Source organism: Crassostrea angulata, chromosome 3, assembly GCF_025612915.1.
Source record: "Crassostrea angulata isolate pt1a10 chromosome 3, ASM2561291v2, whole genome shotgun sequence".
In the NCBI taxonomy this organism is placed as follows: Eukaryota; Metazoa; Mollusca; class Bivalvia; order Ostreida; family Ostreidae; genus Magallana; species Magallana angulata.
The window spans coordinates 48,306,297-48,320,198 of NC_069113.1; the positions used below are offsets into that span (position 1 = coordinate 48,306,297).

Sequence of the window (13,902 nt, forward strand, 5' to 3'; positions counted from 1 at the left end):
TTATATTTGACATAGATATACATAAATACGTATGTACTAGATAGAAACCCCCAGATGAAATGTAAAAAAAACCTCTTAATTTTTAATTATTTTCTTTAGCATTTCAAAATGTAAACATTAAATGTCGATAAAAACATGAATAACGTTAATATATTATTTCCCTAGATAAACAAAGTATCGGCATAATGTCAAACACATTCGATTATTTTCCTAAATTTGCGTCAAAAATTGTCATCTTTTTAGCAAGTGAAAAAAGTTTAATTTCACTTAAATCCAACTTATAATCACCTAAAAACCCGTTTTATACCTTTGAAAGACCATAGAAAATTTAAAACTGAAGATCAGGTGGCTGATGAAATTAAAGGAAATAGTCTTCATGTCTTTATTGTAATGATAATTAAATTAAAAATCAAAGACCATTTTGTTTTCGAAGCAAGGTCGGGTCATGCTTTATCCCTCAACATAAAAGTCATAACTAGTTGTGCTCAATCACGTGACAACTGCGTTAATTTTCAAGCATTATGTTTCTTTTTCTTTCTTTCTTTTTTCTTAAATAAATTACAAATGACTATTATTTACATGTACACGTAATGCTTCCAAATTGGGATTTAGAAATAACCTAATATAAATATTGCTTGTACCAAGTTTCTTTTAATTTTTTGTAAAAATCTGAGACATTTTTGGCCTTTTTTATCATTCTTAAAAAATGAGATATGGTTATTTATAATTATATTCAATGTATTGAAAAAACATTTTATATCTATTTATTCGAAAATGCGACGCATATTTCCACATGCACAAGGCAGAAACAAGACTCCACCCCTAACTCATTCACAACCAGAAGGCTGTTGTTGGTTTTTTTAAAAATTAAATAATCTAAATTTTCCTTAATGCAAGGTTCAGGAGTTCATTAGGGTACTTATTTTTAAATTGTTGATACTAATACATTAAACTTATATGATTAAATCAAAACTGATGATAAAGAAGTTCATTCCTCTTACAATATTGGCATTTGTGTCGAATGCTAATACATTCTTTATCACTACTTTCTTCATAATCAAGCAACAAACAAAATAATATATCAAATATTGATGCTTTGTGTATTTGAAAAAATAGAGTGTAAGATTAATGGTTAGTCATAAACTTTTAATGATGATAATTATAGTTAGCCCCTAATAAGATACTTAATTAATAGAGTTATTTAAATATGATAATGTTGATAAAAATGCATTTGATCGTCACTTAATTTTCGTTGAAAACACAGGTAAGCTATCAGGAATAATAAAAGGTTTAATTAACAATTTTACATACGATACAAAAAACACAATCTCAAAAAAAATTAGGACTTTTAAGATTGAAGTTTGATTAATTTCGTATAAAATTATTCACTACTTTAGATGATTAATTTATTGATTTCGCAGTTTTATCAATCAAATACAATGAAATTAATATGTATGTGAAAATTAGTCATATGCTTCATATTTGTAATTTTATAGAATATTCGGAGAAATGTTTTCTAAGGTCATTTGAATTAAAAATAAAACAAATTGTATTTAAAAGGATGTTCAATTTAACGTCTAATATATACAATGTACAGAAAGATTAAAGCAATATTTATTTCTGAGTATAAAATTAGACTTTGACACATGTTAGTTAGAGACGAGTTTGACAAATCAATTAAAAAAGAAGGATGTTGACGTTTCCTCTAATCCATACAATATATGCCAAAACATAAACACAATTTGGATATGAAAAAAAAATTCAGTATGTTTTGTATTGATAATTACACAAAACCTGTTTTTAAAATAAACGCAAAGATTCCCCTTTTTTATATTGGTAAGTGCTCAATACACCTTTCTCTTTTGTACCTCTCTCTATTGTATATATGTAAATATGTTTGTTCTTCTTATGTACCTCTTGTACCACTATATGGTGTTGAGTGAAATAAACTGAACTGAACTGAACTGAATCTTTCATACGTCTTTCAACGCATTCTAAGAAAACAAGAGTTTTGAAGTATAGATATATAAGTCACTTATTACATCAGGGGGTAATTGACGACGTAAAGAACATTCCCCGTCTCTTTCATAAAAATAATGATAAAATACTGAGTAAAAAATAATAACGAACTTAAAAAAGACATCACCTATATTTAGCATTTCATCAAACCGAATTCAAGACTTTAAATCATCTTCAATAAGATAATACGATAATTTGAAACAACAATAAGATTATGATGTCAAGTGATCGATAAAATACTTGTACAGGTGTTTAGGCATAGAACTGCAATTAATTCTGTTACGATATATAAAATTTATATAATATACATGTACGTCGGAAATGACTTATATAGTTCAAATAAAGAAATTACACCAACCTTTGCAAAGAATGTTGAATTTATGACGTCGGAAATGACATATAATTCTAATAAAGAAATTACACCAACCTTTGCAACCTTTGTTGAAGAGTTGGTAATTTTTTTTTTCACATAGGATATTTAAAAATCATGCTTTTATAGGGTAAAAAACCATTGGCATTAGTCTTATTTCTTCTCGGTATATAATGGTGTTTTTTCTTGTTATTAATTGTGTTTGTCGATGTTTTGTTTTGTTTTTGATTTAGCCAATTCTAACCACGTAAAAACCTTCATTTGTAAAAAATAAAAAAATTAAGAGAAAAAATTCCGTATATAAGCAGATCATAAGCACATCTTGCATGTCAACATAATTTATTGAAAAAAAAAATAATTTGTATACGAAAAGGGAGACAATTGCTGGCAGGAGATAGAGAAGTTGCTTCAAATGTATGAAAATACGGAGAATGAAGACAAGATTCAACTTACGACACATCTTATTACCAGTACTTATTATACCAGTACAATAAAACACATCTTCAGATGTGAGATCAATCTCGGTTCTTTACATTTGTCGATATACATATAGAATAAAAAAAATATTTGAAGTTTTCACATACAGAAAAATAATCCATCATTATATTGATAGTAGTGTACACTGAATATGAAGGGAAAAATCCCACACCAAATAATTTATATGCAGACTTAATGAGATATTGTACTAGAAGCAAATAATGTATATTCGTCTCTACGTCTTAAAGGTTTTGATTCTTTAAATTTCTTTCAATTTTCAAAATATTTGACAAGTTAAGATAGAAAGTAGTTATAAATTGGTTTCATTAAAAGTCTTAAGTCTGAGTTGGTAAGATAAAAAGAGAAATAAGTGCTAAATGATATAGTAAATTGCAAACTATTTTACAACTTAAAAAAAATAGACATCATGAAGATGGTGACCATCTCAAAGGGCTCCTCGTAAATAGTGGACAATATGATGAAAAGCATTTCAGAAGATTTTGCCTTGACCTTAACTTATGACTTAGAAATTTCGCAGTTGGCATATAACTTTAATTTCACTTCCTTATCCCTTACCTATAAGGATTCCTTTGGTTTGATCCAAGCAAGATAAAGCCATTGGGAAAACATTTATGTTCTTTGTAAATCTGCTATGACTGTCACTTTTGATCTTGAAACTTGACCAAAGGTCTCTGCACAGCTTAACCTTACAAGCTCTGTTTATATCCAAACCAAATATGACTAAGGGGAAAGTATGTACTAGGATGCTTTGAAATTTTTCTCCGTGGTCCAGTATGACCTTGAACCTGGACCTTGAAACGTCATTAGCGCGTTATTTGTATGCACACACCGCTGCAGTTATGAGAGTGTATACTTAAAAAAGTCATGATTTCATGCTTATTTTTACATTTTTTAACTTCTTGCCTTGTCTGCAAATGTGAATTATACCTTAAAATTCCTATCTTATCCTAAGGGTAAGTTAATATTAATGGAAGAGCCACAGTAACAGCCACAAGCGTGAACTTTGATTTTCGCTTGTGACGTTGCAGTTTACAGCGTTCAACGTTTGTGACGTCACTGCACATCCTTTACTCAAAGGAACTCTGTGGTCGAAGTTCAATGCATAAGCCAAAGTAGCCCAAGGGGAAAACAGATATGCTCCGATCAAGTGAAATCAGACGGACAAACCTACTACTATAGGCCGCACGCAGAGCCTCCTAAAATCATTCTTAAGGTGGCTCTATACACCACTTTTTGATGACGCAGTACGCAAAAAAGTAAATCTGGAAACATGCATTTCCGGTACTGGCTGATTTAAACTGAGGTGAATTGTATGGGAACCGCTATTTTGAAAAATTTGTTAAATGGATAGATTTAATTTGATAATTGGAAAATTCATTACTTACAAGTAATGTGGTATGTGACATCTTCACGTTGTGTGGTATTATTTATCGAAATAAACAATAAAATCAAGTATAAATTTTTAAAGAGTTTCTTTAGCATCATCGATATGTTACACCGTAGCGCAGTGGGTTCGTGGGTTCACTACAAACCAGTAGGTCATGAGTTCGAATCCCGTTGAGAACAATAAATTTTTTAACTTTCTAACAATTTCTAAAACGTATTTTTTGGTTGAATACCGTGAAAGAAAATTCTAAACAGGTGAAAATATTTCAATTATAATATACTTTAATGCACATTAATATCGACACCTAACGGGGATGAGAGGGTTGCTTTGAATCTCTCTCAGGTTGGGATACATTCAATCCTATTAGCCTAGTCAATGTTCCCCTTTATTTATTTGACTTAGTTTTGCACTAAAGCGAATATATTCACTTATACAGGGCAAAGTCTATAATGAAATATGCATGTATTTATCATTCCAACATTATATTTAGGAAATTTTCTTCAACTCAGAAATGAAAAGTCCCCAAGGTGTTTGGGCCTTGGGACTTAGGAACGATAACCCTTACATGAGGAACTTTCATACCAAATAAAATTTAAAATATTTTTTGTGTTTATTTGCAATTGTTTTCATTCAATTTTTTATTTCACATTTATTAAAATACATTTTCTTATTACATCAAGCAACTTTTTCAGATGATTTATCAACAGAGTAAGAAAATATGAAAAAATATGTTTTGGGGAAATACTAAAAAAAATTGCAATGATAACATTTTTGAATGTTAAGAAGTGTTATATATTTTTTTTATGTGCCCGAAGGAAATATCCATCATATGACAAAATAATTTCTCTCAATTTCTTGATAGCTGTCTTTTTAAAAAAATATTTTACAAAAACACGAAAAAACATTAAAAAATTCTTTAAAAATACCTATAGTATCCCTATCGTCATTTTAATATTTGATAAGTATATGTTTTGTGGCCTTCTATTGAAAATTGGAATAAACTGTGGGTGTATAGAGCCACCTTAATGTTGGAGTATCAGTGCATAGATATAATACTAAGACAAGATTTATATTATCCAAAAATTAGAAAAGACCTTCGTCGAATCATATGTACTACATCACGTAAATTTATCTCGACACATTCTTAGTGAGTTTCTGTTTATCCTTATAAATCATGTAAAGAAAGAAATAATGCTTTTGTCGGAACAGTTTTGAATTGATTCACGGGATGTAGCACCTTTGATGGCATTCCTTAATTTAGAATAGTTTTGAGAAACAAATTCTTGACATGTTCTGTAAAGATATATATAATTTGACAAAATATAGAATATATCGACCATTTGATAAGAAAGTAATCATAGATTTTAAAGATGTTTCACTCATATCTGTACATTGATTGGCAAAAATTAAACATCTTTGATAATGTCATATTCACACTTTGTTATATTAAATACTTATATCGTGGAAGTTGTGATATCTACCACCGCCATTGTATCGCCAAAGATATATATACCTAGTAGTTCTTGTAAGATAGAGAACTTTATTAACAATATTTTTCTGTTTTACAATAGTAGATATGATCTTTTAAATTTCAATCTTCGTTAGCCAAGGCTGGGGATCTACGGTGTTTCTCTATTCTCAGAATAGAGAAACACCGGGGATCAATACTTGTATCAATACATAAACAACAGATAAAACAATTTATCGAATTCAAATGAATCACTAAATGGCTATGAATTTGATTACAAATACTTTTTTTTGTTTATCGCAGTCGATATGAACATAGTTTATTGCAAGCTACGTCGTAAGTTTTGATCATTATTTGTACAAAGTAATGCTGATTGGTTTCTTCCAATTAATCAAATTCAATTTCCTCTTTGTCATCCTTCAAAGAAAGTCATCCTGATTTCGCTCGTTAACCAATATTTAATACATGTGGTGAATAAGCGATGGAGTGTCATTGGTAACTACAAGCATAACGAAAATAAATATACATAGTAATAACTTAATAATTAGGGGACACTATCTATACCAATGGAAAATGTTTTATATACTTGGAGGAAAATATATTTGTTTGTAATCTTTGCATAAATTATGTAGTAAATATGTGTTTACCTTTATCCTTATTGTTGTTGCAATACATACATTAAAACCCTTGTGGCCACCCCATTCAATTTAATTAGAAAGTTGCATATAACATTTCAATTATAACTAGGGATGTCAACGAGTACTCGACTTTCGCTCGGTCACACCGATCATCGACTAAAATGTTAAAAAAATTTTCTTGGTCGATTACTCGTAATAAAGTAAACAGAATTTTAAAATAGTAATTATTTTTTCTTTACACGGCAGTTTTCGTTCTACGAATGTTGGCAACAGTTTTTCTTTTATCGACATGTTTGATCCTTAAATTTCGCTCTTTTCAATCGATGTCCCTTGTGTATTTTTGAAGCGGCTAACAAATTAATCTCTTTGATTTACTTAGACAGTCATATACCGTTACTTTTTACAATTTGCGATTTTTCTAATTAGTTATTCATTGGATTAGATGTTTGCATAACCAAAACTTTAATCATATACATATCGTATACATAATTAACTTAATGCGTTTGTAATTAAACTTTGATTTTTGATTAGGCAAAGACAATGACTTAGTACCGTTGTACAGGTCACATTTGATTTTAAGATGATACGGAGCTCAATAAAATTTAAGAGTCTAGAGAAAAAAAGAGGAAGAGCCAGAACATTTTCTAACGGATATTTATAGATTAAATACTTTCCAATTTATTTCAATTCAAATAAAATTAGTATATGTTATCATAAATTTTTTTAATGTTCTTTAATCTAAGATGAGATCAATGTGGCATAACATGATTTGATTAAAAAAAGAACCACAGTTTCGAATACGCTTAACTCATCGAGTACTCGACTATCGCTCGACTAAAGCCTCCGATTAATCAACTAGGCAAACCGAGTGAAATTGACATCCCTAATTATAATACATGTATTCACGTTTTCATGTTTATTTATCAATAGATTTCTGTATGTTTTTATTTCATGTTTGTTGCATTACAATTATTTGATATAGTTTCTTTTTAAAATTCATTTTTGATACAAATTAATGTATGCCATTCACTCACACTTCAAAACTCACATAGACGTTGAAAAAGTAAATACTAAATTATTCATGATGAAGTTTTCTTAGAAAATGTGCCACATCAAAAAGGCAAGCCATTTTAGTGGGTTTTTTATCTATTTAAAAAAAAAATGATTTCTAAAGAATAACAATTTTGTAAATATTTAACAATATCATCAAATAAAATATAAGCACTTTTTTGAATTGGCGAAAATATGTCTCTTAACTAAAATGATTTTTTAATTTATGGCCATGTGTTTCTGTTCAAGAAAACCAATAATAACGGTTCTGGCATCGAACACAATTCTTTGACCAGACTTTCTAAAAATCTGATCAAACATTAACAACCATATTTGAGAAACTAAAACATATCAATCCAGAATCTTTTTTGCAGATCTAGGGTCCAAATGAACATGTTTCCAGTTAAAATATATAGGTTGATTAAATCGTTAGCCCTTTGGTTTCCCAAATAGGTCTATGTTATGATTTTGTCATTCAATGATCATAAATGTTCCATGTTCCTTTTTTACCCATGCAAAGTCTTTTGATTGATTCAAGACAATTCCACTTGATATGGTTTGACATTAAGTTATGCGAAAATGGCTTAACATTTGGCCACAACAGTTTGGCTTAACAGTAGTCTTACAGAGTATATCTATACTACTATATTAAAATAATAGACTCGAATGTTTGGGCTTTAATACCGAGAAATCGGAAGAGCACTGTCTTTTGTTTTATATATTTAAAACATCATTGGTACTCGAAGATTACCAATTTGTTTTTATTTTGTCTCAATCAAGCTTTGCTCATTAATAATCAATGAAAATTCCTTTTAAAAATCCGGAAATCATCTGAATTTTTTGGATTTTACAATCTTGCGCATGCACATTACAATCACGCTAAATCACGGGAAGCTCTTTAGTTTATATTTCCACAATATCACACATTGCATGAATAAACTCAGAAATGATAAAACAAGTACGTGTAAATTTTCATTGAAAATTTGTCATATAGTCTGTTCATCAAAGGAAATGCGGGAGAAAACTCTAACTCATTTAATATGAAAAGTCCCGAGAGTTCTGAATGTCAGCATGATCTGTAAATTCGAAGCGAGTAAAAAACGTTGCTGAAAAGGTGTTAATTCTTTATTTATATGAATTAATTTATAGATGAAAGGTATATAGAGCCTCAAAATGGTTTGTTTTGAATAATTAAACTGCTATTTTCAATGCAGCTTCATTAATTTTCTCCAAATTTTTTTCGAAGCGATTCTGCAAGTTTTTGCTACATTACGGGTATATGAAAGGCATTTTAACTGTGGTGAAGGCCTGTCCCGAGACACAGTTAGATTATGCTAACTAAGCAGAGTGTTGTGAAATTAATAGCATTATAGTTATTGTAGGCTAAAAGGCTGGTTATGTAAATGTCAACAATACGGTGTGTCGATCTATGTATCTATTTCGTAAATGCAATGTCAACCCGTGCACGCACGGGTCAATGTCTAGTGTTATTTATTCTGAATCTTAACTTTCTATTGTACCAAAGAGGCTCAAGTAGGATATGAATATGATTATACTCAATATTTTCCCAGAAGATCTTATTAATACAATATTATATATAGAGAATAATACATATCAATTTATTATTACACCCTTCATCAGCCTGAGACAGACATACCAGCCAGAGGACTGAATGAATTGTCTTAAATTTTTAATTTTCACTTTATTCTCAAGGGGAAAATACAAATGAGTTCCGGAAGGGATAGAGTACCGATCTGTTTAAGTCCCACAGAATCCGTATCAGCCCTGGAGACTGATACGCGCATTATAAAGTTTTTTATATATATATATTTTGTCAAAGAATAGACATTCAGTCACACACACATACATGCACACCAACACTTATGAGACAACACCTAAATGTATTATTTAGTAATTACTTGCCTACATGAAAAACAAAGTTTAAAGGGGTGCGTCTTTTTACCCCAATGAACCCCAATGATACCCCAATGATACCCCAATGAACCCCAATGATACCCCAATGAACTTTGAAATACCCAAATGATACTAAGTATGTTCATAATTGATACACTTAATGAATTTTATGTAACAACATGTTACACAAATGAAATTTCAACTACGTGCCGTTTTTTCACCGATTGGGCCATATCTTGTGATGGGAAATTATTAGAATTTTTTAAGCTAAAATTTGACTCAAAGATTGTTTGTGACCTGTAATTATGTCCTGATGGGAGTTTTGGTCATTTGTGCTAGTTCAACATAACTTTAAGAAAAAGAGACATATCGATTCTTTTCCATTAGAGAAAGACTTCTACGTCTTTACGAATAAATGATGAATGCAGAAAAAGGAAAGTTGAATGAGATAACCCCCTCTCTCCCCAATTGCTTTTTAATTTTGCTCCCCAATTGCTATAAATTCTTATTTGGGACAGTAATAAAAATTATAGAGAAATTTGACATTGGAACAAATTAAATATATCATCCATTTCAGTGTGGATTTTTTAAAACCCTGCCAGCTCCTCTAAATATTCAGCCATGGTTTGGATTTTTTATTTTAATTTTAAAGAATAGTTTTTAAAAAAAGAATTAAGAAAACTTTCGGTCAAAAATGAACAAAAACCAAAAGGAAAAAAAAACACCTTGATATTAATTATTTACATGTACGGTGTTTATTCACACGCTTGCGCGGAAGATCTTTTAACTATGCACACATTTAGTTTCATTGGGGTATTAATATTTCAAAGTTCATTAGGGTATCATTGAGATATTATTTGGTATCATAGGGGTATCATTAGGTGTATTTGGGTATCATTGGGGTAACATTGGGGTTCATTGGGGTATCATTGGGGTTCATTGGGGTATCATTGGGGTATCATTGGGGTTCATTGGGGTTCATTGGGGTAAAAAGACGCACCGGTTTAGGGGGCATGGTCACGATTTTGGTCAAAAATTATTTTCCCGATTTTAATGTTAACGATGCTTTAGTAAGGCATTTTTAATAGGCAACCAAAATTTAAGTGTCATTCGTTGAGTTATAAGAGAGTTACAGAGCTTACAGTTCATATTCGAAATGTAAACAAAGCTTTTGTTTACATTTTAAATGTTGAAGTGAAAACTCCAGTTTTAGACCGAAAATGAATGTAGTAAACGTTAAGATCTGTTTATTTATGCTTAAAATGAATAAGAAGATGGGAAAATCAGCTTGGGAAAGAACTTTAACCGGTATATTGAACTAATGTAAACAAAAACAGGACACGAGCCTTGTTTACATGACATAGAATTGTGAGCCCTGTATCTTTCTTATAACTTCACTACTGACTCTCCAATTTCATTTCGTCATTGGAAATGCATTCCTAAAGCATTGTAAATAATAAAAATAGAATTTGACCAAAATCGTGACCATGCCCCTTTTTTAAGGAACAAAAGAGAAATAGAAAAAATAATCATATTGAAAATAAATGTGGACATTGACCCCTATGAATAAAATGATTCCACAGTATTCAATATTTTGTGAAGCATGTTCGATGGTGTAGTAAATATATTCTAAAATCTTTTGATGTATACTCTATATACTTTACAATGCACGTTCACTATCTTGCTTTGCATATTCGAAATAATCATTATCTTCTGATCTATACTATAATTTATTTCTTGCAATGATACTCGATAATCTTCTTATGCACCGGTATTTGCAATAATGCATTGTGGGTAGTATGTATTTATAGAACTTACTTTTTTTGATTGGCTTTGTAAGAGCTTTTTTCAATGGTCTCAATTGTTCAAGCGAAAGTATACCTTTCTTTTTAAGAATTCATAAGCATATTAATATTTGAATGTAACCTGCAATTTAATGAAGATTCAAAGATATCAAACACACACTGTTATAAAATAACAAAAATGCATCACAAGATAATAAAAAAGTTATATTTTACAAGCCATATTTGTAGTTTCTCAACATGAAGCTTCACAACAATCTTCTAACCAAGGGATAAAGAAAATATGGAAAACGGTTCACCGAAAGTGGAGAAACATGTTGCATTTGTTACCGATGAAAAAGTATATCAAGGATAAGATATTCACATCAGTAAAATGATGGAACCGGAAAGCTTCGGAATGCAAATGGTATAAAGTATCTTGTAGAAAAATATTAAGGTACACAATTATGAACATAAAAACATAAATATGAAATAATATTTGCATACATTGTATAAAACTAAATAGAATATATCAACTTTTGAAATCAAACAGGAATGAAAGCTGATGGTTTACAAAAAAGAAACACTGGAAAATCTTTAGAACAGTCGCTGAAAAAGTAAAAATAATGATTTATTAGATATGATTAAGTATAGTGGGAATAATGTCAGATATAGTTTATTTAATTAAATTGACGCTGAATAATTAAGTATGTTTGCAAAATTTACCATTGGTCTTGAATGAAAGACAGGGATATCATGAACTTGTCGTGGGACGTCACTTCCATCTAATTTGGGACTAAACAAAATGCCTCTTCGGAAAAAGTACTTAATGATATTGGTTCTTCTGACTGCTGCGGCGGGTGCTGCATCGTTGAATCGACTTCGGTCCGACTCCCTCCAATCTCCAAAGTACTCCCACCTACCGCTAGGTGGCGCCCAAGTATCCACAAGGTTGTGTGGATCCGTGAATCTCCACTCTATTATTTCATCCACATCCACGTTATTCTGGTTACGGTTACCGGTCTTACTTTTATTGATTTCCATCATTCGCCCCATGAGTGTATTATAGTACTGACGGTGAGACAGCATGTTATTTAGGATCGTGTTGGGACCTAGTTGCCCTGTGTTCTGTGTAAAAGATCGGTGAACTGGCATACTTTGTTTTGGGCCTGAAGCAAATCGTCCTAATACAAAATCTGCCCCTTGCAGTATCACCACGCCGAGGAATAACCATTGGTAGAAGAGCTCGAACATCTGCATAGGAAAAAAATAAACTATTACACATATTACTGCAGATGTAACCTTAATTAGGTATTACATTGTAGATATGTAAATAACTTTTTTAAAAAATCGTCGTTTTAAAATTATACTTGGCATTTTTAATTTTTATATATAGAGGTGCAATTAATGATACAAACTGGTAATTCGTTGCTCGTATAAAGCAAAGTGTTTATTTTTGGTCGGTCAATTACCTTTTATGTAGATGTTTATTATTTTAATTACCTGGCTAATTATGACAAATTTAAGCAAGCAATACTGTTATCCCGTGATTTATTTCGTTTTTGTCTTCATACGTTTACCACAACATGAATACATATAATTCATTAACTACTTTTCATTAACAATGGCATCTATGAACAGAGGAATATAAACTTTGAACCGTTGAACGTGTTTTGAAATTTCACACTCTCTCCTAACGACAAGATTTCATTGAACTCTTACATTGTTGGTAAAATATATTAAAGCCCTTGCTTTGGAGATTTTACTTGATTAACAGACCTACCTTGTTTCCCTTGTTGAATGCCAACTGTTCTCCTAATCTTGTGTCAGATTCACTTATAACAGCAATATCATTGTGCATTCAAGCGACTACATCAAATATCAAAAGCTATCAAGCTTGTCAACTCTTTTTATCAATACAGTTTCCCGGATCATATTTTCTTACAGCGTATAGCCAACCACTGAAAATTATTAAAGGTGTTCATCAAGTGTATCTGCATAAATATATTGCACGCGCGTGGGTTCGATATTAATGCCCAACTTGCGAACAGTAGTTTTTTTTAATAAATCCACAGGTAAAACAGTACAAAAGGTGTGTCAAACCTAAATCTAAAAATAATTTTGATTTCCATATAATAATAGGAGACGAATATCTTCATATAAATGGATTGAATGCACTCTTGTAGTAAATTCTAAAAATATATGCGTAATTAAAGTAAAACAGAACCGCTTCTTCCTTTTTTGATTTATGATCAAGATATACAATGGTTTTCGATCAAATGTGATTTTACTTGCACTTTTTGTTGTAAATTTTTATATATATCTTTTTATATTTGATTAATGCAATGCACTTTTAAGATTATATACACCTTAAAGAATACATAAGCACAATGTTTAACTAATTGATAAACTTCATAATTTATTGATCGTTAAAGTATCATTTCTGATCATGAAGCATGGTTTTGTTATTAAAAGATATTTTATTCGAATATTTTTGAATATTTGTCTTAAAGTGGAAAACCTATTTTGGTAAAGTAACACACTTTAGTGTGTAAAATCATATAAATGTACGATATTAATATATAATTATTCATGTCCTGTTTTGTCAATAAGACGTTTTACTTTAAAGAATATAAAGCTCTTAGTAAGAATAATAAAAATCTTTTGTTCATATTTTCAAACCTATGGGTTAAATCTCTTTAAAGAGACGTTTATTTTCTTAAATAATTCTTTTTATTAAAACAATAAAACACCTTGACATATTGACATCACTGGAC

General features: G+C 30.3%; 1 protein-coding gene across 1 annotated transcript; it reads right to left on the reverse strand.

The window, feature by feature from the left end:
• Positions 1-11,051: 11,051 nt before the first annotated feature.
• LOC128178323 (uncharacterized) lies at positions 11,052-13,131 on the reverse strand. The gene is made up of 3 exons (XM_052845436.1): positions 12,909-13,131; positions 11,852-12,379; positions 11,052-11,734 (listed from the first exon to the last, which is right to left on the reverse strand). The coding sequence occupies exons 1-3, from the start codon at positions 12,984-12,986 to the stop codon at positions 11,723-11,725; spliced, it is 618 nt and encodes a 205-aa protein (XP_052701396.1). The 5' UTR covers positions 12,987-13,131; the 3' UTR covers positions 11,052-11,722.
• Positions 13,132-13,902: the final 771 nt, after the last annotated feature.